At 47.0% G+C, this 26,205-nt stretch overlaps 1 protein-coding gene across 4 annotated transcripts in view; it reads left to right on the plus strand.

Moving 5' to 3' along the window:
- Positions 1–4,328: 4,328 nt before the first annotated feature.
- LOC149355262 (kinesin-like protein KIFC1) overlaps positions 4,329–26,205 on the plus strand; it is a 37,378-nt gene continuing 15,501 nt past the window's right edge. The window contains exons 1-9 of one of the 4 annotated variants that reach the window (XM_089583733.1): positions 4,329–4,494; positions 5,669–5,700; positions 10,166–10,279; positions 13,374–13,524; positions 14,709–14,854; positions 17,318–17,415; positions 20,540–20,696; positions 23,171–23,338; positions 25,371–25,490. In XM_089583733.1, coding sequence (XP_089439859.1) covers positions 4,485–4,494; positions 5,669–5,700; positions 10,166–10,279; positions 13,374–13,524; positions 14,709–14,854; positions 17,318–17,415; positions 20,540–20,696; positions 23,171–23,338; positions 25,371–25,490 — 996 coding nt within the window. In that variant the 5' untranslated portion in view covers positions 4,329–4,484. The remainder of the gene's footprint in view (positions 4,495–5,668; positions 5,701–10,165; positions 10,280–13,373; positions 13,525–14,708; positions 14,855–17,317; positions 17,416–20,539; positions 20,697–23,170; positions 23,339–25,370; positions 25,491–26,205) is intronic. The other 3 variants (XM_089583734.1, XM_089583737.1, XM_089583736.1) reach the window with 3 other exon arrangements.

Below are 26,205 nucleotides of genomic sequence, written 5' to 3' on the forward strand. Positions count from 1 at the left end.
GAAGGGATCTTCGTGGGACAACAAATGACGGAAACGCAGTCACGGAAACAGCTGTAGCAGCGTGGTTTCGGTATCGGCGGTGGCGCGAGGTGTGGTTTTGTCCCGTTGATGCGGTAGTGGTGGTGCCGGGAGGCTGTCGATGCGATGCTCCTAGGGGGCCAAGCTATTTTTCTTCTCATCCCATCCTAGTCGCGACTGTAGTGGATAGCATCCTGCACTGGCAATACTTGTCACACAGCTCGCATCACGCAAATGAACCTGTTGCAATGCTGGTGTTGCGCACACGATGTCCTGCCGAGTGTTCCAAACCAGAACTGGTCGTGGACAGAAGAAAATGGACCAAAATTCGGAGGTAAAGTCTCCTAGCGCGCGTTAGCCCTTGCACATGAAGGCAGCAAACATTTCAGTTTTCGCTACACAACACCACAGGAATTTGAACGCGGAAGCGAGTGTCCCAGATAATTGTAACAGGCTTTTCAAAAAGTGGCGAGTGAAACCAACTCATTCCTGTCGACAGTCGTGCGACCTGTAGTCCGCGGTATTTTCTTTAGTTAGTGAATCAGCTCATTTCGAAAAAAATGTCTGTTCGAACAATGCAGATCGCCTAAAAAAAAAACAGCGAGTTGAAATATGTTCGCAAAAAGGTACAGTTTACGCAGCTCAAAATGCGCGAAACTGAAAATATCTTTGCAGCAGTTCTACTCGATCCAAGACACGCTGTCAGCGAAAAGAATTCGCTTTTCTCCGGCGTTTTTCTGTGAGCGCAGGTAGCACCGAACATTCAAATAAAGTTATAAAAATGTTATGTGAGTTGCAGTACCAAGGTTAAATTGAAACGTCGCATTAACATTAAAATTAACATATATAACGTTATATCTAAAACATTAGAATTGTAAGTATAAGCATTATATTGCTGGATATTCATTTTTAACATTAAAAATAACAAAGATATATGTTGTATCAAAAGCATTTGTTTAACGTACGTTTGGTTTATGGGGGTTGAAAGTCCCAAAGCGACTAAGCTAGGCTATGAGGGACGCGTGGGCTCCGGAAATTTTGACCACCCGGGGTTCTTTAATGTGCACTGACATATCGCACAGTACATGGGCCTCTAGAATTTCGACCGCCTCCATCGAAATTCGACCGCCGCGGCCGCGGATCGAACTCGTACGTACGTCTTTCGGGTCAGCAGCTGAGCGCCATATAACCACTAAGCCACCGCGGCGGCGATACGTTTTATAAATAATTGTCTTCTAAACAACGTTTGAATCATATAACATTAAATATATAAGTACTGGTCCCGGAACTTTTCCCGCTCTTCATACTGTGAACAAACTACAAGTACGCAACGCTGTGCCCTCCACAGATTAATTACGCGCACAGCCCAATTCTTTGATAACAAAACTTGTTACCCGTTCGCCAATATCACTGTTAGGACATCCGTACCTTTCGGAGGTATTGTGTATATGAGTTCCATGTTCTTTACTGGGGAGTATTAAGTGTCGCCCTCATTGCTGGTCCTTAATAAATTGTACGTGTACCATCACAGATATATCCTGCATGTTCTTGCAGGGTGGCTTCATTTTCGAGAATGTTACAGTTATGTTGTTTAAATGTTTTGATGTTCGGAAAATATTATTTGAGCGCATTTGTAATAACATAACAGACACAGAAAACGGACATTAAGAACACTGAATTAATGTTTGAGCAAAATAAAAATGTAACATTAATGTATACTGTTACGGTGCTACGTGGAGATTTTTTTTTTTTCTAAAATATCGGGCCTGGGGCACTCAAGCAGCACCGCTGTCAAGTGATATATTTTAAATTTGGTGCTCTTTCTTTTAGTGGTGTTGGCGGCGAAGTACGCAAAAGTGGGCAGCTGCCGCCATTAATATATATATATATGTCACTTTAAAATCGGCTCAACTTACCGGCTTCTCCTGTGCAATAATCTGCCGCATAGTGGTTTTGAGCTGCTCGAACGCGGCATCCCAAAGGGGCCCCAGTTCTTCCGAGGGCAGCTCCTTGATCATCTGCTCGAGCTCAGCTTTCGCTGAAGCATCCTTCTGCAGAAATTATGAATGAAAAGACGCTGCACTCACGTTGAACTTTTCGGGCTAGCAGCGTATGCTTAGAGCATTTTTTTTTAATTCCAACCAACAGGAAAGGCAGCGTGCAAGCCTCTCAATATTAGAGCGCTAATTAAGATACAAAAATGAAACGTAAAACCAACACTGAATTATTTTAGAGGTATATAGGTAGTGTTACCACATATAGAAGCTGACGGGCGTGCGCGACGAACGGTCTCGCATCGGGGAACGCTAGCGCGGCGACATTTGTGTGACAATGCAAAGCGCATCTCAGATTGCGTAGAGCAGACGACGCGGCGGATGCGGCTGCAACAGACTGGGCAACCGAATTCTTCAAGCGCGCCGCTTGTTGGCACGTACCACCGTTCGTCCGGAAAGGGCTGCCACAGCGGCCAGAATATTTTAGAAGAGCAAGGTTCCGGGCTAGTTGGTAATGCATTTAAAGTAAGAAACAGCGCGAAGAAACGCGGACACACGAAGAACGCTCGTGTGTGTGTCGTTCTTCGTGTGTCCGTGATTCTTCGCGCTGTTTCTTACTTTAAATAGAATATTTTAGGCACTACCGACTGTTGCGTGAATCAGAAAAAAATCGAAAAAAAATTCGCTCGGCCTAACCGCACGTTTGTTCTGACTCAAATTTCGCACAGAGGTTGCATTTGGTGGTCAATTTTGTTTCATACTACATCATCTGCGGCGACGGAGAACCAAAACCGAAAGACTTCGCAGCAATGGTATCCGTAGCGCCATCTCGCACCCGCCGGAGAAACGAGTCCTCTACCGGGGAGGGCGTGGAGGGGAGTTGGACTCTCATAGCCAAGTCACGGCCATGGCCTCCTCTTGATCGCTGTACGACCGCATTTTCGGTGATGTCTTGCGCTGCTTCGCAGCAGACAGCACCAAGCAAAGATAATTTGCTCACCAACTTAGCACAGCTGGGCTTCTCTGGTGGGTGCGAGATGGCGCCGCGGGTACCATTGCTGCGAAATTTTTTCGGTTTTGGTTCTCCGTCGCCGCAGACGGTGGGGATTTCCAAATAATTCTGACCGAAGCAGGCAAGTACCCCACTTAAGTGTAGTACAAAACAAAACTGACAACCGAATGCAACCTCTGTGCGAAATTTGAGCCCGAACAAAAGTGTGATTAGGCCGAGATAATTTTGTTCTGATTTTCTCTCCGTGGTCACAAGCTTGTGTGTTGCACGAAATAAAAAAAGTTCGTTGCACACTTCTAGCGATACTTGAGCCCATGACATATCTGAAATTATTACCACCTACTATGCTCAAAAGCAGTACGCAATGCTAGCAGACGAAAACTGCCGACTACAGCTTTCCTAGGGCAGTCCTCGCCCGCCAAATTTGAACCACGCCGGCAAAACGCCATGGTAAGGCAAAGCACAAATCTGCACAAATATTCGAACGCGTTGTCTCGAAAAGGACACTGAGGTTAAAATGATTAACGACAGAAGAGTTACTTACGCGAGAAGCTGCCAGCAGCAAACGTTGTAAGGTTGCAGTAGCGGACTCCATTGAGCGGCCAGCGAGATGGCAGCGCTTCCTAAGGTTTTCCTGGAACAACACCTGCTAGCGGCAACATTTCCACTCTGGAACTATGTATGTATCTACACCGCTAATAGAATGCCGGACGTTAAATCGGCCGCGTCACCGTTAAAAATCTAAGAACATCTGACCGACAACTGAACGCTCGCGCTATTTCTGATCGGACCGATGGCGCTTCGCGGATGATTACACTAAGTTGATGGTGATGATCATGACGACAAACGAAATTTTGGTGCCTGCAGTTGATGGCACTTGTGGAGTTTTCTGCGCACTCATGCGGTGCCGCACATTCGGCTGGCCGCCACTCGTGCCGTGCTGTACGCTTTATTGAGACGAATACGACACGAGCCCGCGGCACTACACCATCGCGGAGGCCAAAGGGGGTGGAGTGCGGTCAGCGCACGCTAGCAGACGCCGCGAGCAGACGACGCTGAAGATGCCTCGGCGCAATACCCAAAGTGCATTGCGACTTTCGCCTGCTTGTCGCTGTCGATGCCGGTAATGCATACTGCTTATAAACGCTGCCTGTAGCAATAACGAAATGAGCGGAAATTATTTATTCGTTTCTGTTCTTTTACCGAAACATTAGGGGAGGACATGACTGAAACCATACAGTTTCTTACTATTCTGCAAAACGACAAGAGCGCCACCACGCTCAAGGGCCACGTGATAGGCTGGGCTGACAGCGCGTGCTGAATTCGAATACCTCGTCGCGACTTCTCCACTGCAGCATTTCAGGGATATCAGCTTCCGCGGCTTGGCGGCGTTTCTCCATTGATCTTGTTTAGTGCGTCTTCGCTGTGGACTGCGTCTTTACTCGACTCCCGGCAACAGCATGAGCCAACGTGAGTGCTGCTTTGTTCTGGTGCCGTATGTTTGGGGCGGCGTTCCGCGCAACGAAAAACCTCAACTGGTTCGTGCGCATTTCTTCTAGTTAGTGCTCATTTCCGTCCAGCCTCTAGTCATAATCAATGCTCTAGTGTTTTCCGGGAACAGCGCTCAAGTTAAGGACTTCTGAAACCGCAGGCTTTGCCGTTGCGTTTGCGCGGGGTGTTCAGCGTTGGTCGGTTGTTAGCAGAGCGCACGTCTCGAAGGTAGTCGCTTGGCAGCTAGCGTTCGCTTCCTCGCGGCATGAGCCTTTTAGAAAAAAAAGCGTCTCCTTTCCAAAAGGCAGGAAGCAGTGTGTGAATGCTTGTGGCTTTACTTTGTATTTCTTTTTTTTTTTCCCACGCTAAAAATCTCAGCACCGTTCTCGGACGTGCCAACGCCCGCCGGATTCGGGCAGTTTACGTTGAGTTCAATGTGCGTGATGCAAGCGTGCTTATATTTTCCGGTTTTCAAGCACAGCGTGCGAAGCAAAGCCCCCGAATATATCCGCTTTAGAACCCCCAAGCTTCCCCTCTGGCTTTTATCCGCAGCTTGTTACGGCAAAAAGTGCAGGTGCGCAGGCAATGCTCTGTACACTCAATAATGCGTGGTTTTCAACGGAATTGCCTTCTTTTGCTGCCTCAACTGAGTAGGCACCGAGTACAACACTGCATGTTTCTGCTCGCTTTCCGTGCTGTGCAAATCGTTCCTTTATTACCTATTTATTTCAAAAATACTGCAGGCCTTACAGCAAGCCCAAGCAGAAGGGGCATAAACATGCACACAGAAAGCCATGAATAATTAATAATTGCAAATGCGGTATAAAGTAACAAGGCAATCAAACGCAGTTCTTAAACTACAAAATGCAATGTTAAAATACAAAGTATGTGGATGCAAATGTGAATACAGCACAAGCCATGAAATTACAGACATACTGAAATATAACTGAGAATAAGGCGTTATCAATCATTTGCATCAAATCAACGCTGTGTTGAGAAGGTTTGGTGGCAACTTGTTCCAATCATCTCTAGTTAGTCCCAGGAAAATGGTACTTAAATGCATTAAATTCTGCCTCTGTAAGGTGTTAATGACTGCATACCATTATTCGTTCTGGTTGTCAAGTGCGGCTGATGTGTGCACTTCTCCTTTCAGCCCCGTCCCTGCCCGGTGGCTCAGGCCAGATGGTAAGCTATTTTGGGACTCGTTTGCTCACAGCACTGGTTCATATTCCTCACATTTGGGTCGTTACATTTGCCTTCATTCAAATCCTGAGGGGGATTAATTCGCCACCCTCAGGAGGTTACGTGCAAAGTTTAATGCATATAGCGACGTTGATTCTGCAAAGTGCTGCCTGTAAAATGAAAATTCCATCTGTCCATTTCATGAAACTCGTCGCTGCACTCATTTTGCAAATGTTTACAAATGTCATTTAGCATTCAATCCTCCTCTTTATTAGATGTCCCCATTGTACCATTTGGTGACGTTAAGCATTATTTAAATATAATTTTAATATTACTGAGTGTTTTTTTTTTTTTTGTCAGGGTAGCTTGGTACCCTGGCACAGACTGGGTGGCACAGTGAGAGGGAACTGCTCACTTGCTTGCTCCTGGCAAGGCCCGGCAATTAGCTTCCATTTAAATGTTTCAGCTTTTACCATACGTGCTGCACTTTGTTTATTTTTATATTTAGATGCCATGATTTTATGACATCTCTTTACGCTGGCTTTTCAGTCTTTGCTGATATGCATTTTTGGATTTCATACCATTTCACATGGCCGGATTTAAGTAAACATCGTTATTTTAGTCTTGGTCACCCTTGCGCCAATAAACTCTCGGTTAACTAGGTCTTAGACTTGACATTGTGTCAAACTTAGTTTCATCCATTAACCAGCAGTAGCTGTTCGCAAAATGTTGAGTTGCCAGCATTAGACTTTGCTTTGATGTGGCCTGCAGTGTTTTAGACGAGCATGTTTCACAGCTCATGAAGTGCTTGTCCGTCATGGCATTGCCACAACCGAGGGCCTTTGTGCTCAGCACATTTAAACAGTGACAGAAGTTGCTGTAGTAAGAATGAACGTGGTGCGTGTACAGGTTGCTTCACCTAAGACTTGACACAATTTTTAAAAATAGGGTTTTTGAGTTAGAAGAGCGCTTCTTTTGTCATAGCATTGTAGCGGTGTAGTACAGTAGAATACAGCTAAGGCGTGCTAACTAGCAGGCTGGTTAACTAATATTGAATAGTTAACTTTTTAACTGTTACTGTTAGGCTTCTTTATTATTGAGAGGTGTGTAGCCCATCGCAATATCCATAGAATTCTGAAAATGCGGTTACTATTGCGCTGTGGCCCAACATATTTTGTCTACATCACATCAAAATACATGCCCTTTCGTGAAGCTCGCAGGCAAAGCATTCTGTCCAGTGCATGTAGGTCATTGAAATATAGCCGAAATTTGTTCGGCCACAGCGCTGATGGTAACCAGGTTTTCAAAAAATTCTCAAAACCAATATGGATATTGCTTACGGTGGGCTACATGCCTCTCGATAATTAAGGTGACCAACAGTTATAGTTGAAAAGCTAACTATTCAATATTAGTTAACCAGCCTGCTAGTTAGCATGTCTTAGCAGTAATCTGATGTACGTCACCGCTGACAATGCTATGGCAAGAAATAATCACTCTTCTAAATCCAAAAGCTGTGTAAAGTCTTAGGTGGGACCAGGTGCACATATATTGGTACCTGGTGAACAAAAAAAAATTGTTTCATTTGGTTTTCTGGCTGTATTCTTTCTTTCATGAAGTGTGCGTGAATGTGTGCAGTTAATCGGACTCTTGTGATGCTCATTCATAAGCTGTCTTGAGACACTGTTTATTGAAAAGTGATGCATTGAACAGGTGGTGGAAGTTGTCTTTAATATTTTGAAACCAGACAGGCAAAAAATGAATGTGGGCCACTCTACTCTTTCTCAAATCGTTTCAGTGGAAGGGACAGATGGCAGCTGACCTTTCTGAACTGTGCTGCTCTGCGACCCTCTGTTGAGTGTCGTAATGGGCAGAATCTGTGGAGACAAGTACACTGTGACGAAAAACATGAGGGCACACTTAAGCTTCGCCTTAAGGGTATGATGCGACAGCTTTAATGGGTCCTCGTGGTGGCCTAGTGTCCAATTTGTGTACCACTGTGTAGCACATGGCCATTCTCTACTTTACATTCGTAGATCGTGGGGAGCCCCACTTACTGTTTGTGGCTCCATAGTGCAGTACTCCCAGTGGAAACTCCCTTGAACGTCCTGCGGATGTTCAGAATGTCTGCAGGACGTCCAGGGGAGGTTCACTGCCCATCGGGTGGCTAAGTGATGCACCACTGGCCCGGCAGGTGGCTGTTTCAGACACTGCCACCAGTGGGGCTTGGATGGCTCTTCCCAAGCAACCTCCCATGCCTAGTCATAAATTTAACACCTGGCTGCCATGATGGGCAGTTTGTGCACAATCCAATGGGTAGGGTGTGATGTCACAAGGTCACACGACTTAGGTGGTAGGTGGGCCACCTGTTTTTTTGCTCACAACACCACTGCCGGATTTTCTGCAGAACAGGAACTTGAATGCGATTGCATAATGAGAGTGCGGACGCTGCACTGCTAGCTGTGCCCTTGCTATACATCCTCTTTAATCATTTAACGCAATACCTTTAAGGGCCCCATGTCGCAGAAAAGCTGTCGGCATTGTTGTCCATCAAAAATGGGCAACCTGTGTGGCAGGTGGGCCACCTAGGTCGCAGGACCTCGTGATGTCTTGACAGCCTGCCCACCATGGCAGGTGGCGGGTTACATTACGAGAGGTTGCTTGGGAAGAGCAACATGGGTCAGACAAGCCCCACCGATGGCAGCACGTGCCATCACAGGGCAGTAGTGAATCACTTAACCTCTGCACCAGGAGTGGGATGAGGACTCCCAGGAATCTATGAATGTAGAGAATAAGCAATGCTGCTCATACGATCATTAACTCATTAATGCCATCGCGTCATGCCCTTAAGGCAGAACTTGAGTGTCTCTGCCAATTTTTTTTTTATGCCGCAGTTTTGCGTGAAAGTTCGAACCAACTTACCCAAAAGCTTGTCTTGCTCGAATGCAAATTTTTCTGGCAGGTGCCTATTGGAGCTTACTTTGAAATCACTTGGACAGCCCACATTTCGAGGCCACTTTTGATTTGCCAGGCCTCACCTGGCTATTCTTTATGCTGAAGTAGTTTTCTTGTCATTCCCTTTGCTGTCTCGCTGCGCACCACCCACACGTCGCATGATTTGTGGGCCTCCATGCTCCTTGGATCCCCCTGGAGGCAGGCATGAGCGCATGGGCAGGTTGACGACTTTTTAGGCGTGCCGAGGGTGGTGTAGATTGGATTTCCTAATTAAATGTGCAGCAGTTGCACGGGGAAAAATGGTGTAGTAGTACTTTGTACTATCAGCGTCAAATGAAGCACAAACAAAAGAATGGAAACATGATCTGCAAAACTAGACGATATTACTTGCGGGAGGCAAAATACTACAGCGGTTGATTATTGCATCAAAAGTTTAAAGACTGCTCTTTGCAAATGTTCGAAGCCACTCCTGTATTTCCTCTCAAACCGCTAATATTTTTTGTTTGTGCTCGCATTTGTTCTTCTGTTCACATTTCATTTGACGCTGACTGTACATACACTGAAACACATGGCTGACTGTGAACTGTATGGAACCTGGATATCTCTGAAGGCCTGGGTCAAGGATTGCGCATAAAAGCACAGCTCATCTATGCTACATACGTAGCACTGCACATAATGCACTCGGTTGATGCTGGTTGGTCGATGACTCTTCCAGAGCATGTGCCGTTCCAGCTAATGGAGCTAAGAATGCTTGCAAAGTTCCTGCGGATTTAATGAGTGGCTTTTCTGTGCAGTGTCGCTGGAGCTCTCAAAGGTCTCGACAGGCCTGCACTGTATACTTTGGATTCTTTATTTCGAACACAGTCTCGTTAAACACTGCGCACAGGAGTGAAACAACGCTGTGTGCTGGTGCCTTTCAGAAAAAACAACCTTTATAAAGCTTTGTGATCAGGTCACAGGCTGTTAGTGTTGCGCTAGGGCTTCACATAACACTGCAGCGTTATGTCAGAATCTTAATTATATCGAAAAAATTGACTTTTCTGTTTAATTCTCTCCTAATCTTTTTGTGTTTGGGTCAGAGAACATCTCTGTATTTTTGAATTTTTGTTTTTACTCTGTTTGATCAATGATGCATTGTAAACACTCCTGCATGGGCCCGAAAAGGGCCTGCAGTATGTTCAAATAAATAAATAAATAAATAAATAAGCTGCTGCTATGTCGGCGTGCTTTGCAAGTTGGGAATATCTGCCAATGGCTGTTATTCAACCAGTGCCCTGAAGAGTTATGAAATGCCTACTAATCATATTCTTCAAAAGTAGATGAACTTAGTAGTGCTGTACAAACAATGCACTCTGTACGAAATAAGGCTTGAATGCTTGTTGTTTTGTATTGCTCTCTTGAACAACTACTGCGGCTTGAGGTTCTAGCAAGGTGGGTGCACCTGAGAGAACTTGATTGTACATGCGTTTGCAGCAACCTTGCATTTGTGTACCTGAATCTACTTGCTTTCTTGCAGCAGGCAGCCGGGGCGCCTGTGCGGAAACTGCGCTCCCCGAACAAGCGCCCGGCAGCATCGGGATTCGGGACGCTACGCATAAGTGTCAGCACTTCTGCCATAAAAAAAAACAGGGTGAGTGGCCCTTTGTTTTCCATACATTGGTGCACTTCACAGGGAGCTGGCATCAGTCTGTGAAGTCTTGCAGTTGCGATGCTTTTTCTACAAGATGTACTAGAGAGAGTACAAGATGTCTTAAATGACTAAGAGGTTTTCACACCATTAGTGACAAGAGGTTTTTAGAGCTGCTTAAGGGATCGGTCACTACAGAGCAGAGTTTTACGTAACGCATTACAAGTAATTGATTACTTGTGACCAATTGCATTTTGTACCTTTGTGACTGATCAATTTTTTTTCTGCAATTCATTACTTTTCTTTTCTTAAACAATTTGCAACCAACAATACGTCTGAGAACCTCAACCTGAAGCCAAAGACGGTAAAGGTAACGGGGATGCTTCCTGCGTGCCTGACTGACAACAGACCTACTGCAGAGAAGCACACGTGATCGTGTCCGGACCGCAACCTGTTCACCACAGTCTTCTAGGGCAGCTGTTGTGCTGATAATTATCTTGTGACCGGTGTGTAGGGATCCCCCATCCTGTCAGATGATGCTGCAACTTGCCTCCCACTGCACCCAACTTGGTGGCTTCCACAGAGAGTGCAGAGCACAACTAATCATGGCCCTTGAGAGGCTCCTAGGGCATTGGCATCGAAGTATTGCGCAACAACGAGGTGGCGCATAAGGGGTTGATATGTTATAATACCGCCCTTCCTCCCCAGTGCATACATTGAATGTTCGTTGTAGCTGCTGATTCTTTACAAGGAGAATGTGAGAAAATTAGCAACGACATCTAAAAACTATACCCCTTGAAAATTAACAATATGTGTCAAAATATCAACCAAGCCACAGTATTTCATTGTTGTCTAAGCAATTGTGTTATGGCAATAAATGTTGGAAGGGAAATAACCTCATACTAATTTATTACTTTGCTGTAATTGTTCAGTTACTTTTCTGAGGCCACATTGACCATTACAACCAGTTGTATTTCAGAAGGAGTAATTGTAATCTGTTATTTTCTGTAGCATGTCCAAGACTGCTACAGAGGCAGTCAGCATAAACTGTATGGCCAAGCTGGTTTGCACTCTTATCCAAGCACTTGCTAACAGATAAGAAATGAGCATTCAGTAGACTGTAACGAAATGGGCAATACTTTCATTCAATGACATTGTTGTTTCTGCACTTGCCCTCCCCTCTTTTTGCTAGCTGCATTTCACAGCATTCCTTCTCGTGTGTCGATAATATGAACAGACGGGTTGGGCTGGTAGATTAGAATCTCGATAATATGAAACCTTGCCGGGTCACGACAAATTGGTATCATTCAAAATTTCGTATCTTCCAAAGCAAACAATCTGTATGCACAAGCATGGAAAATGCTTTCGCGCCGATTTGTTCATGGCTGTGCAGCCACAACTCTACTCGTGCATACAACGCAACTGGTGATTGGGATGTGTGGGCAGCACTTAGTGCTTGAGGGTGCGGTCACGGTCCACATGTTTGTATCATCCGTAGAGGTGCAGAAGAGTGTTTGGAACATCCTAAATTCTGTACGTTGTATGCAATGCACTGAGGTCAGGGAGTTTTACCAATTCATATCGGCCGCATTCATAATATCTGAGAGTGTACTAATCACTCTCTGATGCTGGCCTTTTTGTCATATCAGCGGATAAGTTGGCACACACGCAAATCATTACTGTTGCAGTATATGCAAGCACAGTGAACTATGCCAGCACTGTTGAACGTACAAGTCTCCCCTCGTATTTGAGCTTGGCGTCTGCTTGTCTGCTTTCACGATGCTCAAACCAGGAAGCGATGAAGAGTTTCATTTGGCCGCAAGTTTTCTATATGCTGGTGCAGCAGCAGTGATTACTAGCGCTGGCTTAAGTCTAATCTGGTGCCGTCAAATTTAATTTCCGCTTGAGGAAAATGCTTTTGAGCTGTCAGCCTCCCAGTCCCGTATAAATGTAGCAACAGTGGCACATTTAGCTCCGCTGCTCTGCTTATCACTGGGCGCACTGCAAGAAAATGGTGTGGTTGAACTGCATGCACGTTGATTCCGAGGTGGGATTTGCATGTACAGCCCATTTGACGAGAGATCCCAATGGGCACTGAACCTGCTTTGGACGTCCAGTGGATGTTTAGGTCATCGATGGGACGTCCAAGGGAGTTGCAATGCCCATTAGGATGTGCATGATGCTGCCGAGTGGTGGAACTGTCACCTGCTCCGGTGGTGTCTGTACAGGCAGCAAGGAGCAGAGTGGGAGCTGCCCAGGCGAAATGGGTCCAATGGGAGTTTCCAATTGGAATGTCCATATGGTTCCAGTTCTGTATTTGGAACCATCCAGTTGCGACGTTTCAATTGGAAATTCTAATTCGTTCGACTTGGCCTGTCCGAGTGAAACCAATTGGGTCGAAGTACACGATTGCAACCAGTCGGATATTGGATCCATTTGGAATTGCCGTAGTATGCTTGCCGAGAGCTGTGAAGAAATTTTGCTGCAGGGAACCTGCTAGAATGCATGCGATTGGCTTCTCTTGACATCAACCTATGCAATAAGGGTAAAATTATTACCCCGCCTGTCATAGAAGTTGATTTACAGGGTTTTGAAGTTGCCACTTCATGAACGGGAAGAAAAATCTGTAATCCTGTTTCTTAAGTGACAACTTCCAATCCTAATAACTCAACTTCTATTGCAGGCAGGATAATTTTACCCTTGCTGCATAACGCGATGTCAAGAGAAACCAGTGGCAAGCAATCTAGCCAGTTCCCTGCAGCAAAATTTCTTTTAAAAAGTTGCATAACATGTTGTATAAATGCAGACTTAGACTTGCTGTACATGAAATTAAATAACATATTTGGAATCTGCATGCAGAAATGCACGTTTCCTAACAATTTCATGACTGACTTCATAATTTTATTCCAAGATCCTCTTGCACTGTTAATGCACTGAAACAATTTTTTTTGTTTGAGAGCTTGCATGCCATTCTGCTGGAAAAGGCGAGGTTGGGTTACTTGAGATAAGTGCATCATCTCCGGCACGTGTTCCACTCCAGTTGATGTAAATTTCACCTTGGATGCTTGTCGGTTCGACCTATTTCTCCTCTCTGCAGCCAGCAAACACCGCGGAGCAGCCGAAGCGGCCCCGCCCTGGGGCCGTCATGCGCCCACCGCTCAGCAGGTTGAAGCGGAATGTGGCCAGTTCTGCCGCCAACATCGTCGCCAACATCACCACGGGGGCCACAGGCAGTGCGCGTCCCAAAGGCATGCTGCTTACTTTTTGGTCGCAGAACTTGCTGTGTTACAAGCATGTTTGCTGGCAGTACTATTAGACTGCTGCCAAGGACGATGAATCTGGCTGGGCACAAGACTGAGCTCTAGCTGTTGACTGGAATGTCACTTACCGTAAAATATCAAGCGAGCACTCACCTAAAATTCAAAGATAATCGTGAAATATTGTGGGATGGGTACTTGTTACCTCCAGGCGCGGAAGTCCAGAACGCACACATGGTGGAATGGATCCTTGCTTGATCAGATGACAGATCATTAAAAATAAATCTGAATGAACATATATGAATGTGTGTGGAGAGAAAGTAAGCTAAAAGATAATGTGACCGCATGATCTGGGACCCTCTGTCTGTCAACACCACTGCATACGGCTTGCGATTTGTCAGCTCTCCCTTTCCTATGCTCCTTTCATCACGTTCACGGAGTTCCTATATCACCTTTCTGGTTCCTTCTTTCCATCCTCCCAAGCTTTTCTTTGGAAAGTGCTTGAGCTTAGGCATATCATCTGAATGACATCGACTGCTGGCTCTGGGTTTCTTGAGTATGCATAGATTGCACCACATTGTTTCGCACCCCAGTGTTCACCGTTACCTGTGCGCTACCACTGAGAGCTGATGTCAACAGCGTGCTGCAAGGCGCAGCACCCGAACACTTCAGACAAATGTGCCTTTCCTTTGTGTGGATGGCCAGAGTGCATGGTCGGTGTACTCCGTTCCATGCACAGTGTGCAACACTGCCAAAGTTAGCACTCTTATTAGTGCTGGCTATGTCAGTGGCTAAAAAAATGGTTGATGTATGTTTGATGCAGACACTGCAACTGCCTGAACTTCATTTTGCTTAGCGTTTTCTTCGTGCCCCTCACTTAGACCTCGAGGAGTGAAATGCACCGGAGTGGTATGTGGCTGGCATGCCTGTTTGCCGCCAGTGAGAATTATAATCGGAGGGTTCAGTAACTGAGCTCAGTTTGGATTGCCTAGTATATCTTACACCACTCCATGCTTTCACCCGAACCCTCACTGAGGCTTTGAAAAGTGATATAGTATTCAGCGGAGCAAAATGCTCTTGTGGGTAACTATACTAGCGCAGATTCCACAACATTGTATGCCGAGTGTGAAACGCAGAGTAGGCCTCTAACCCTGCTGGCTTTGTTGTGTGACCAGTGCCGGCTGTGACAGCTGCACTGGCGCCGTCGGCAGCTGGCAAACGGATGCACTGGGACCTCCAGGGCCGGATCCACGACCTCGAGGAGAGGATGGAAGGTCTCTCGGGCGAGAAGGAGCAGCTCAGCCTCCAGAGCACCACAAAAGTGAGCTCATCTTTGTCCTTCCTCTACTTTGCAGTTTTTGCTCCAGACAGGTGTGGAAATCAGAGGTGTGGCCGTCATGTGATTTGCGACGCTTTGATGCCAGGGCCCGTGCTCTGCCATCAGTGAAGCGCTCCTAGGCCTCTTAGAGGGTGGACAGAGAACTTACACATACATATATGTATGTATATATGTGTGCCTACAATATATATGTATTGTAAGGGAAGACTTCACGGAGACGTTTATTCTAGCCCTTTCGCCAGAGACGTCTTCCAAGCGAACAGCCTCAAGCGATGACGATGGGAATCTTCAGGTGAAAGAGAATGAAGTCGCAGCCAGAGAGGCGACGACGACGAAGGCGAATAAATTGCTTACAGTATATATACATGTATAAAGTGTGTGTGCGTGCGTGTGTGTATATATATGCGTAATGTGCACAGTCGCACCCTCGTAGCGGCATCCAACATGGCGAGGCAATGAGCCCGTGGAAGAGGCATTCGATAACCCACCAGTGCACGCGCACTGCACGTGTGGCAAGTTCTTGGCACATATCCAATGCAGCGCTGTCATGGATTCTGTGCAATGCCGCAACAAGCGACTCTGTGACCATTTGACGGCTCCCTCTGGTAAGTCCCACAGGCCTGGCCTTAAAAGCGTGTAATACGTTTGTCTTGGACACATACAGCACCAACTTCAAACCGCTGTGTGTCTCAACCTTTGTCTCCACTCTTGCCTTGTAATGCCTTGCAGGGTTTCCAAAAAACGGACCAGTGAGCCTAACTTACACAATGTTGGGGATCTGCATTAGAGGCATTATAGTCATGAGTGTGAATTCGGGCCAAATTGCTTTTAATTGTACGTATAGTCAAGCTGTGTGCCCAGTTCTTGGTAGACGTGGCTGCTGTGTGAGTGGCCCCATCTGTGCTGTGCACTACGATAGTAGACGGGTCGTGTAATCAGTGCACTTCACTCTGGGATAATTATGGAAGACATGTGGAAGGCCACCTGAAACCCTGCGGGGTGCTTGAGACCTGTGGTTGTGCAGTTACTAGGTGCATTGTGATGTGAAATCTGGCCGCATTCTTTCTGGAATCAAAGCCAATACTATGTGTTCACTGCAGGTGCCAGAAATTCTACTCGTTACCAACATAACGTTCACAACCCACAGAGTAAGACTGACCATGAGATGGAGCAGAGTCGTCACCTTGCAGCACAGTGGCGAACCCTCTTTGTAATGTGGATGTCTGCTCGAGTCTCCTGCCAGCCAGCATGCTCCTGAGTGGCTTAAGTGTCTACCCCACAACAGCGCTCGTTCTGTTCGCATGAATTTCTAGAGACTTGTCCTTCCAGTCACTATTGTGGTCCCCCGGCTTGCTTCACAGCTCAGCTGAGTGCTTTTAGAGCGGAAGAAGCTCTACTCCCATGCAAAACCTCAAGGTCATGTCGCTCCGGAGAATGACCTTCAAGCGGTCGAGCAGGGGTGTGACTGTGCAGTCATGCCATAAGACTCGGCGCAGCTGTGGCGCACGAACCAAGCGGGGTTCGCTTGCCTTCGCAACTGCATTGAACAACGTGATTAAACGCTCACCTCGCAGATGCGCTGAACCACGTGACTCTCCATTCATCTGATAAGACAATAAAAAGCATGAAGAGTTACTTGACGTTCACAGATAGCCATGGAGGAGTCTCACGCTGGAACCAGTGCTTCGGCTGTGCATCGTAGGCGGCTGATTGAATCTGATGGCTCTTATGGTCAAGAATGTTGACAGGGCACGTTGGCGAAGGATAGAGAGAGGAAACATGCTGAGATTGAAGTAGACTTCAATCACTATGTAAACTAGGCTCAGCTGGGTTGAACCCCAGGCAATTTTTTTTCTTTGCTCCTGCACTCATTCTTCTGCTTTGCATTGGGGAGTTCGGTCGATGCCCTCTCGCTAAATTCCGCTCAGTGGCGTTCATGCTCTAGATCGCGGGTTCTCATACAGGCTCTGCAGGAACCCCTATTCTCTTTGGAGTGCTTTTTGGGTTCCCAGACCACTTGCATCCATGCATGTCTCTGACCCTCCAACCTTTCCTTTTCCCACTTTGTTTTGGGTCTAACTGTAGCAGACTGTTTCTCTATGTAGCAGGTGATTATTAACTCAATTTAGGAATTTTCATGCAAGCGGGAAGGGACTGAAGTGTTAACTCGCGAGTTCCTTGGCGTCTTTTGAGAGCCGTATTGCATGAATGGTAACTGAATGGATTCCGAGAGAAGCCAGGTGTAGCAGGGGGCGGCAGAAAACTCTGTGCGCAGATGAGATTCAGAAGTTTCCAGGGGTTAGGTGGTCGCAGCTGGCACAGGACTGGGCAGATTAGAACGATATGGGGGAGGCTTTTCTCCTGCAGTGGTGTAGTTGGGCTACTGATGATGATGAGTGTTTGAATGAAATGGCTGTGTCGTACTCCCCTCCTCCTGTTTTCCAGCTGAAGGAGCTCGAGAAGGTGGTCGCTGAGCTGAATGAGGAGCGCACCAAGAATGCCAGGCTCTCTACGACGGTCTCCGACCTCCAGTCGGCTCTGAAGTAAGTGGCACGTGTGTGCGAACCGCAATCAGAAGAAGAATCCTGCTGATCCAAACAAATTTACTGCTTCTGCTGACCACGCAGTTTTTATTGAACATTTGCAGCACTTCAGTTTGATTGTAGTTGTTGTTGATTGCCTTTGACCAGATATTTATGCACTCATTTCACAAGGTTGCTTGAGTTCAGTAGCAGTTTGGAGAGAGAACTTTGTTTCAATGCAATACAGTAACTGACAGATTTTTCAGACTTGGCGGGACCCGAAACATAGATCGAATAATCGAACAGTCGGAAAATTCATGAAATTAAAAAAAAAATACTTTTGTGCGAAAAACCAGCTTTCAAAATCGCGAAAATTGCCGCTCCCCATGTTCCGCCTACAAGCGATATTAGACTGAGTCATAGCTCTGCTTGCTTCATGTCCGCACCCTATCTCATGATACGAGGTAGTGCAACGCAGCCGCGATCATGCCGCGAATGAATGCACTCGCTGCACAAAGCAAGAACAGTCGGTTTGCATGGTGCAATGACGTTTGCAAAGACCGAGAGGTAACCCATGGGTAAACCACGGGAAGACGAGAGCGCCTCCGAATGCAGTCCCCCCCCCCCCCCCCCCTGCCCCCCGTCTATTGCGTTTACTGCCCCGCACCACGGGGTGCATCGTCCAAGCCACAGTGGATGCTGCAGCTGTCCCGCTGTACTGTTTTCAATGCTATCGCACGCCCTTTGTAGGCCATCCCTCGATGGCAGTGGAGAGCATCTCATTATCACGAATGGCAACGATGGAGAACAAATAGCCAAGCCTATCCGAACTAGTCGGATTGCTCCCGGCAAGCAGACTGTGTTTAAATCCAAGATGGCGCCTTTTATGGTGGCTGCAAATGGGTTGGTAGTGACAGCGATGCCCGCTCTCATCTATATTAGGCCGAAATAACAAACTTTTAGTTGAAAAACGGTCACCACAATATCTATTTTAGTCCGAAAATTCGAACTTTTATACTCCACAAAGTCCGAAATATCAGTCGTGAAAATTCTTATGAGGTTCCTATGAGGTGTGTGACGCTTCCTCAGCCAGGTCCGAAATGTCACGCTAGTCCGAATTATTGGAGTCTGAAATATCGGTCGGCTACTGTATTAAGCGTCTCGCATTCTCCTCGGCCGCGATATTGGGGGATAAGTCACCCCTATTGAAGTCCATGTATTTGAGACTTTTGTGTAATGAGCGTGCAGCGGCAGTTGTCCTTGATAATACGAACTCCCTAGGCCGACTATCTGTTAGCTTTCGCTGGGTTACAAAATTTGGCACAAAAGTGTCGTGACTATAAAGCACGAGCTGACATGAGAGGAGAGTCAACAATCGCAGCGATGGACTGCAGTTAAGATAATGTGTCATGCTCCAGCGCCGTCGGCTCATCTCCGTTGCTTTCACTATTGGAATGCCATACCACATGGCACTACAACAGTTCATGCCCAAAAGCAGCGAAAAATGATTGGACATAGCAAAAACAAAACGGCACGAGCAAGGCGCGTCCATCGGCGTCACGCGGTTGCTCGCGTAATTCCGCCTCCGCCGATAGCTCTCGCGCGTTGGGACTCCAGCGACGCAAGGCAGAGTCCATTTCCTGGGGCAACAGCGGCTGCTAAAACAGAGGGAACATGCAGGAAGAAGAATGCGCCCCCGCGGCCGCCGACCGGTCTATGGCAGCGACACAACTGTGCGCGCTCTCCTCTAGCTTTGCCGCGGTGCTCCCGCCTTCCCAGTCTCCTCACCTTACTCACAGTGGCGTTGCGCGAGCTGCGGCAGAGCGGCGGCAGCAGTTGCACCATCAGACATTGAATAATTGGGTTCTCTGTGAACATTCTCCAGGTGATTTCACCTGCATTTCTTATTTTAGTTTCCGTTCTGCATTGCCCTTTTGGATCTTCTCGCAAAAACTTCATGCAACGAAAACCTGGATGTAATGAAAAATCCCGGAATTTTTTCAACTTCGTTTTATCCAGGTTTCACTGTATACCAGCACAAGGTCACGCACTGTCGCCTAGTTGCGTTCTCCATGTAGCATGCAGGAACACTGCCATAGTTGTGATAAACAGCAGAGGCTGTATTGCACAGGTTTCTGTGGGAGCTTCGATGGGATTGGCTCACAAAAAGTAGCAGCCAGGAAAACTCAGCCTTAGAGAACTTAAGAACAGGGTTCTACTACAAGTCAGCTACTGGTATTGCACTGGTAGTAGCTACAGGTGCTTTAGCCCCTTTTTGTTGATTTTGCTGCTACAGTACAACCTCGTTAGTTCGACCCTCATTAGTTCAGATAATTCACTGTTGCCAGAGTCCCACCAAGCTCTCACGCAAGTCTTGGCATTAGAAGCCTGTTTATTCAAATGCCCCAAGGTTGGCATCTGCTAATTCAGACAGCCTCCCAATGTGACGCCGTGGTGAAGCATGACCTGCTCGAAAAGCAGTCGTACAAATAATAGTCTTTATAGACCTGAACTGTAATATTGCATTGTTTCTCGCATCCCTCTGACATGCGCAATGGCAGGCGTGTTTATTATCGGCACGCCCCCATCGACAGGCTTACAGAACCCATCAGCCTGGAGCTTTCAATTAGAACGGAAGTTGCCTTGTTACTGATCTTTTCTCTTCTTGCCTCATGAAGGCATCTTGTTGATCTGGCATTGGTGCGTGCCTCTGTCATTTCTGTCTGTGGGGTATCTCCGCTTCCAGCACTCTGAAACTCCACACTTGTCGCGCTGTTTGTCATTTGTGTGGAGAAGCTTCCTGTATTGCAAACTCATGTGCAAAGAAGCTCCAGTGCTACCACGTTACAGTGAAGTTGCGGGGATCATTAAACCATCATGTGTGCGTGATTTAAAGCATTCGATGCAACTGCGAAAAATCTCCGTTGTCGCATTGTTTTCCTCCTTAAAATTTCTTTGCCCAAAGCTGGGCACTGATCTTTTTCTTTCATGCGAATTGCTTTTCTATTAATTCTATAATTTCAGTTTTGGATAATTGCGATATTTTGTCCACTCTCTTCCGAATGAAGTCCGAGTGAACAAGATTTTGCTGTACTAGGCTGGCAATGGTGCTGGAGTGACTCTGTGGCTCTTCCACCTTTCTCAGCACAACGGAGGCCAAGCTGTCTTTCGCAGAGTCGGAGCGGGACTCCCTCACCCTTCAGCTGACATCCGCCACAGAGCAGGTGGCAACACTGCAGTGGTCGCTGGCCGAAGCCACCGGGGCGTTGGCAGGGTTTCGCTGCGAGCGTGCGGCCCTCATGGTGCGTTCTCCTGTTACTTTCTTCACTGCAGCTGCTCTTGGATGTTGCAGGAGGGAATCGTCAAGGGTGGTCTCTCCTGAGGGGGGGGAGGGGGGATAGAACTGTGGCAACCATTGACACCAGTCTCCGCTGTGGAATCTGTGGGATCTGGAAACTTTTTGCAGAGAAGATACTTTGGGGCGTGTTGGAAAATGCTCAGAAGTGTTGTGCTACTGCTTGATTGGCTCAGCTGCTAGTGTACTAGTGGTTATAATATATTAGTTGGGACAACCTGGATGAACTTTTCTTTGCCATTTCTGAACTGGCTGCTTGAAAAACCCTAGAACTTTGGTTCTGCAATAGGCATTGTGATAATTTTGCCCTTGCTGCATTTCTTAGCATCGGGAAAATGCAATGGCATGCATTTTAGCAAGTTCCCTGCAGAGGAATTTTTTTAAAGGTCACGACAAATGCTTGCATAACACATTACTGAAGTGCACAGACACTTGGTTTTTTCGAAATTGAATGGCATGTTTTGAATGTGCATGTAAAAATATTATCCCTTAAGGTTTGTTATCCCTTGTTAAGTGCAGAAATGTCTTGCAAAATGAGACTGGTTAAAATGAACTGCCCTGAGGGCTAGCTTTTTGTCAGTGTCCATTAAAACTTTTTTCTTTCGTCGAGAGACAACAATGTGATTAGTCCACTGAAAAGATATTGGGAAGTTCGCTTTAACAAATGAGGGGGCGGGAAGAAAGGGAGATTGCAGCACGCGCCTCACCTCCGACATTTTTGACTGTGCCTTCTGGCCTAGTTTTTGTCACCAATGCATTGTTATATTTGTATTTATAGACTAGGTGCTACGCAGGAGCTTGCGTTTTGGTTTTGCTGTCCCTGTCTGGCTGTGATGGCACGGGGCAGAGGTAGATGTAAGTGTAGCTAGGTCCGCTACCATGGTCCACTGCGTTTGTAGCGTCAAGCTACACTACGCGGGCCAGAGCTGAGCTTCGCGTGAGTGTTCACCGCACGTTATGCGCATGCGCGAGAGCTGCGTGACCTTCAGCTGGAGCAGTGTTTATGACAGTTGTGCTACTGTGCATGCGCGAGGAGGGTGCGCTGCGTGTATATACCGTATTTACTCTCATAATAGGCGCACATTGTTTCCAGAAAATCCGGCTCAAAGTTCGGGGTGCGCCTATTACACGGGGTAAAATTTCCGGAAATTTTTCGACTCTCAAAATTGAACATACCGCATAAATGCACTCGTGTACGGGCCGCACCCCGTTTTCCCGAAGAAAATAAAAAAAAAAAACGTGTAAGGGCCGCACCGAAACTTTCCACGACCCACGCGGGAATAGCCTTTGAAATGCACGCGTTAAGGCCTCCGCGATCAAGCACCTGTTGCGCGCAATGGGCGCTTGATCGCGGAGGCCACATACGCGCAAAGGAGCTTCCAGACGCCGCCCACGAAGGGCGCCCGAGGCCAAGCTTATCATCATCATCAATGTTTTCTTCCGCCGCGAGCGTTCACTATCTATATCGCCATCAGCATCACCAGCTCCAGGTTTTTTTTTTGTTGCTATCAAGTGTCGGAATCTGTGGTAGTGCGTAGTTCATTGTGGTTTGTGGCTTTGCCGCCGAGCGTTGCTGTTTTAGCTCGACGGGCAAGCACCTTAATAGCTACACGGTGGGAGTTTGCTCTCGAACACGGCAAGTGTGCAGCGGGTCAGAAACTCGACGTGGTCGAGAAGTGCGGCAGTTGCGTCTGTGGCGTGCCTAAATTTTCGTACGTGACTCCAGGCGCCAAACAGACGTTTAAAGTGAGCATCCCTGAAAACTGAGTGCGGCTGTTCTACACGATGTCGTTGTACGTGCTGTGGGTCCGCAGCAGCTGCAACGGCAGCAGAACTAGTGTGGATCAGTAGTCAGTTCAGCAAAAACTTTGTTAAAATAAAGATTGGGGGTGGGGGGGCGGCGAGGCGTCGGCTTGCAATCGTGTAAATACAGTATTGATCACAGTGCCAAGTTCAGGGTGCACCTACTATGTGCGGAAATAAAAAAATCTGATTTTTCGCGACCAAACTAGGGGTGCGCCTATTATGCGAGTGCGCCTATTATGCTAGTAAATTAATGCGCTCGGCGGAGAAAAGACTGTCGCGCTCGATGACGCGGAAGACTGGAAAATTTAAATTCTTCCGATCCCGAGGTTTTCCAAGCATAACCGTCGCTTTACACTCCGTATATCCGGGCATAGCAGAGCTAAGCCGCTGCCAATTTGTACTTGACTTGTATTAGACTTTAGTTATTTGGCCTGTGTTATATTCATAGTTGCTCATTTCATCACTGGTTCATGGTTGATCATAGTGTTCAGTGATCATTGCAGCTTAACTTCACTTAGTTTTGGCTTCTGCACTTGGCTCATTTCGAAAATAACTACTTCTCTTATGGTACTGTGTCCTTGGGCTCCCACCCTTTTCCTTGCCTTTCGGGCACAGGCAGCACAGCAGTCCCTGGAGGACCAACGGGCGACACTGGCCGCCGAAAAGGGGCGTCTCGAGTTGCTTCTTGCAGACCTGCGTGCAAAGGTGGCAGAACAGCAGGAGCAGCTGAATGCCTCTGAGCAGGACCGCCGCGCCCTGCACAACAGCCTGCAGGAACTTAAGGTGAGCGGTATTTCTGTGTCTTTGCCATGTTTCTTTAGATATTAATCCTATTGATGTAATGTTTGGCAAATTTTTAGTCCAGAACTTGTATGCCTGCGTCACCACCTTGCTTTTGAGCCACCAATTTTCCTTTCTCTTCCTGCCAACGTCTGTCAAATTTATTCGCATCACCCCTATCTCTAAGCTACTACCTCGGGAAGAATGACTATGGCTGTACTGTCAACATCTGGGTGCATACTGCCCCATACTAGCGAGGTGTGTTTCATTGTTTCTGCAGTTTTACTACACACTGCACATGTCATCTTCATGGTTAAATTTCTTTGCGCACCATGTCCAGCCGTTTGGCGGATGCCCGTTGCAGTTTACTCCCCTGCTGTTAAGAGCTGAGGCTGTGTGCATACCTCTCCGCTAACAAGGGCACAATAGCACCCCCAGTTCTGGCCGAGGGCTGTTGTACGCATATTTGTTCTTCTTTCGTTGCAAAAAATAAGCCTTGTAAACTGTGTTCTAGCTATCCTCTAAAAAGAAAATTGTTGGAGAATGTCTCTAAGAAGGAACAGCTTGCCAGGTCAGTGATCTGGCAAACTTCATTTCACCTCAACTGCAGCTGACAACTTTTAGACGATACGTCCCTATCAGCATCCGTTCTATCAAAAAAAGCTTATTTCCTGAACTGCGCAACGGTGGAATGCAGGGCATACCTCCAAGCGCTAATTGTTGGACAGTATGAGTCTGGGAAATTGGTAGGCTTTTTGTGCTGTAACTGCCCTTGTCCACTCTTGCTACCCACCTGGGCAAAAAATCTTTCAGACCAGCACAACCTACAACATGTCCCACTGGTTGCAGTGGCTATTTGCTTTAGTCATGTTTGTCATACCGAGCCCCTCTTTCCCCTTTTCTTGTCTGCTCAGTAACTGAGGAGGACCTTGATTGTGGCAGTCTTAATGCTACAGGCAGCATAAGAAGGTTCTTGCTCAGTTTCCACCCTCACTGTTCAACCACGTTCCTAAGTCAAGCTCGCGGTAATATAGGACATGCTACGGATGACGGTAGTTAAGAAACCAGGAAGCGAAAGTAATGTTCATCAGTCTAGCAATGGAGCAGCAGTTCGCAGTTGGTAGCGAGGTGCTGGAAGTAGGAAGAGATTGTCTACTTACGGCAGGTAGTGACCACTGATCCGGATCATGAGAGGGAAATAACTAGAAGAATAAGCATGGAGTGCAGCATGTATTGCAGGTTCTCTTAGATCATGAATGGCAGTTTGCCAATATTGCTCAAGAGAAAAGCATACAACAGCTGTATCTTACGGGCACTCACCTATGGGGCAGAAACGTTGAGGCTAGCAAAGAGGGTTCAGCTTAAGTTGAGGACAATGCAGCGAGGTATGAAAAGAAAATGATAGGTGTAACGTTAAGAGACCGCAAGTGGGTAGAGTGGGTGAGGGAACAAACTCGGTTTAATGACGTCCTAGTTGAAATCAAGAAGAAGAAATGGGCTTGGGCAGGGCATGTAATGCAAAGGCAAGATAACCATTAGGCCTTAAGGGTGAAGGAGTGGATTCTAAGTGAAGGCAGACATAGCAGGGGGTAGCAGGCAGTTAGGTGGGCGGATGAGATTAAGAAGTTTGGGGTCGCAACTGGCAAAGGACAGTTAATTGGAGAGACATGGGATAGGCCTTTGCTCTGCAGTGGGCGTAGTCAGGCTGCTGATGATGATGATGAACATTTTCGCGATCGAAATTTCGGACTCGAGCCAAAATCGAGTTCCTGGGAGGTGTCATGGTTCCTCAGTGAGATCTCAAATTTTGCACGAGGTCAAGATTAAGATTGTGATTTCAACAGGTCAAGGAAAACGGAAGCATGGCCAGGCGTGATGCCTATACTACTGTATATTGCTTGTTCCTTCTAGGGCTGGTGAAACTTGAATGCAATGCCTTTACGGTCTGCAGTGGAGGTGCTATGCTGTTGCTTTACTTGCTGCAAGTGAGCACGGACCGGTGTATATTCGGTATCCTCTGCACGCGATGTCGCAGGGCAATATCCGCGTGTTCTGCCGCCTGCGTCCCCTCCTGGCCTCTGAGAAAGCTCCGCAGCGGCCTTTCCTGATGCTGCCAGATGAGCGGACCGTCGAGGTGCTCCGCACAGACCCGGCGGTGAGCGGGGCCCTGTGGCCAGAGGGCTTTCGTAACCGTGCCAGTGGTGTGGTTGTGGCACACTTCCTGGATTAGAGAGTTACAGAATTTAGCTATTGTTGTGCTACCTGTGAGCATGCAGGTCAACTGAAAACTTCATGGTGGTGCAAGTGGGTGTGGCAAGGTACCCTGGGCTGCTTGTTGCCCATGGTGGACTGCATGTTCTGTCCGCGTGTTGTACAACTCCGAAACATCAGAGAGTTAGCCATGTTGGCATTCTGTTTACACCATCCGACAGGCTTAAGCAGTGTATTGTACTTGGTAATTTGAAAGGGATTATTAGTGTTTTGTCTCCAAGGCTCGCTGAACTCTCACTCTTTCATAAAGGTAAGCGTTGAACGCCTCATTTCGCGTGCTACCAATATGCATTGTATCAATTAAAAACTACTAAACTTGAAATACACCCCGAAATACGGGAGCTGCAGCCAACCAGAATTTTAATCTGCCTGACTCTCATGATCTACACGGTAAAAGGCTTGCAGAATTTAATCGGGGAACTAGCCTCAAATTCACTGCCAGTACACATAAAGCAAGCGCTTAATTTTAAGGCAGCAGCTAAGATGTATTTTTGAGAAGTATCTGCAATACTTAGCTGATAGGTGGGTGTATCTTACAATATACTGCAACAAGCAATGAACTAATGTCTTTTTCAAGTGGTTATTTAACAAGATGTAAT

The sequence above is a fragment of the Amblyomma mixtum genome, chromosome 3 (assembly GCF_055824585.1).
Source record: "Amblyomma mixtum isolate Tamu chromosome 3, ASM5582458v1, whole genome shotgun sequence".
In the NCBI taxonomy this organism is placed as follows: domain Eukaryota; kingdom Metazoa; phylum Arthropoda; class Arachnida; order Ixodida; family Ixodidae; genus Amblyomma; species Amblyomma mixtum.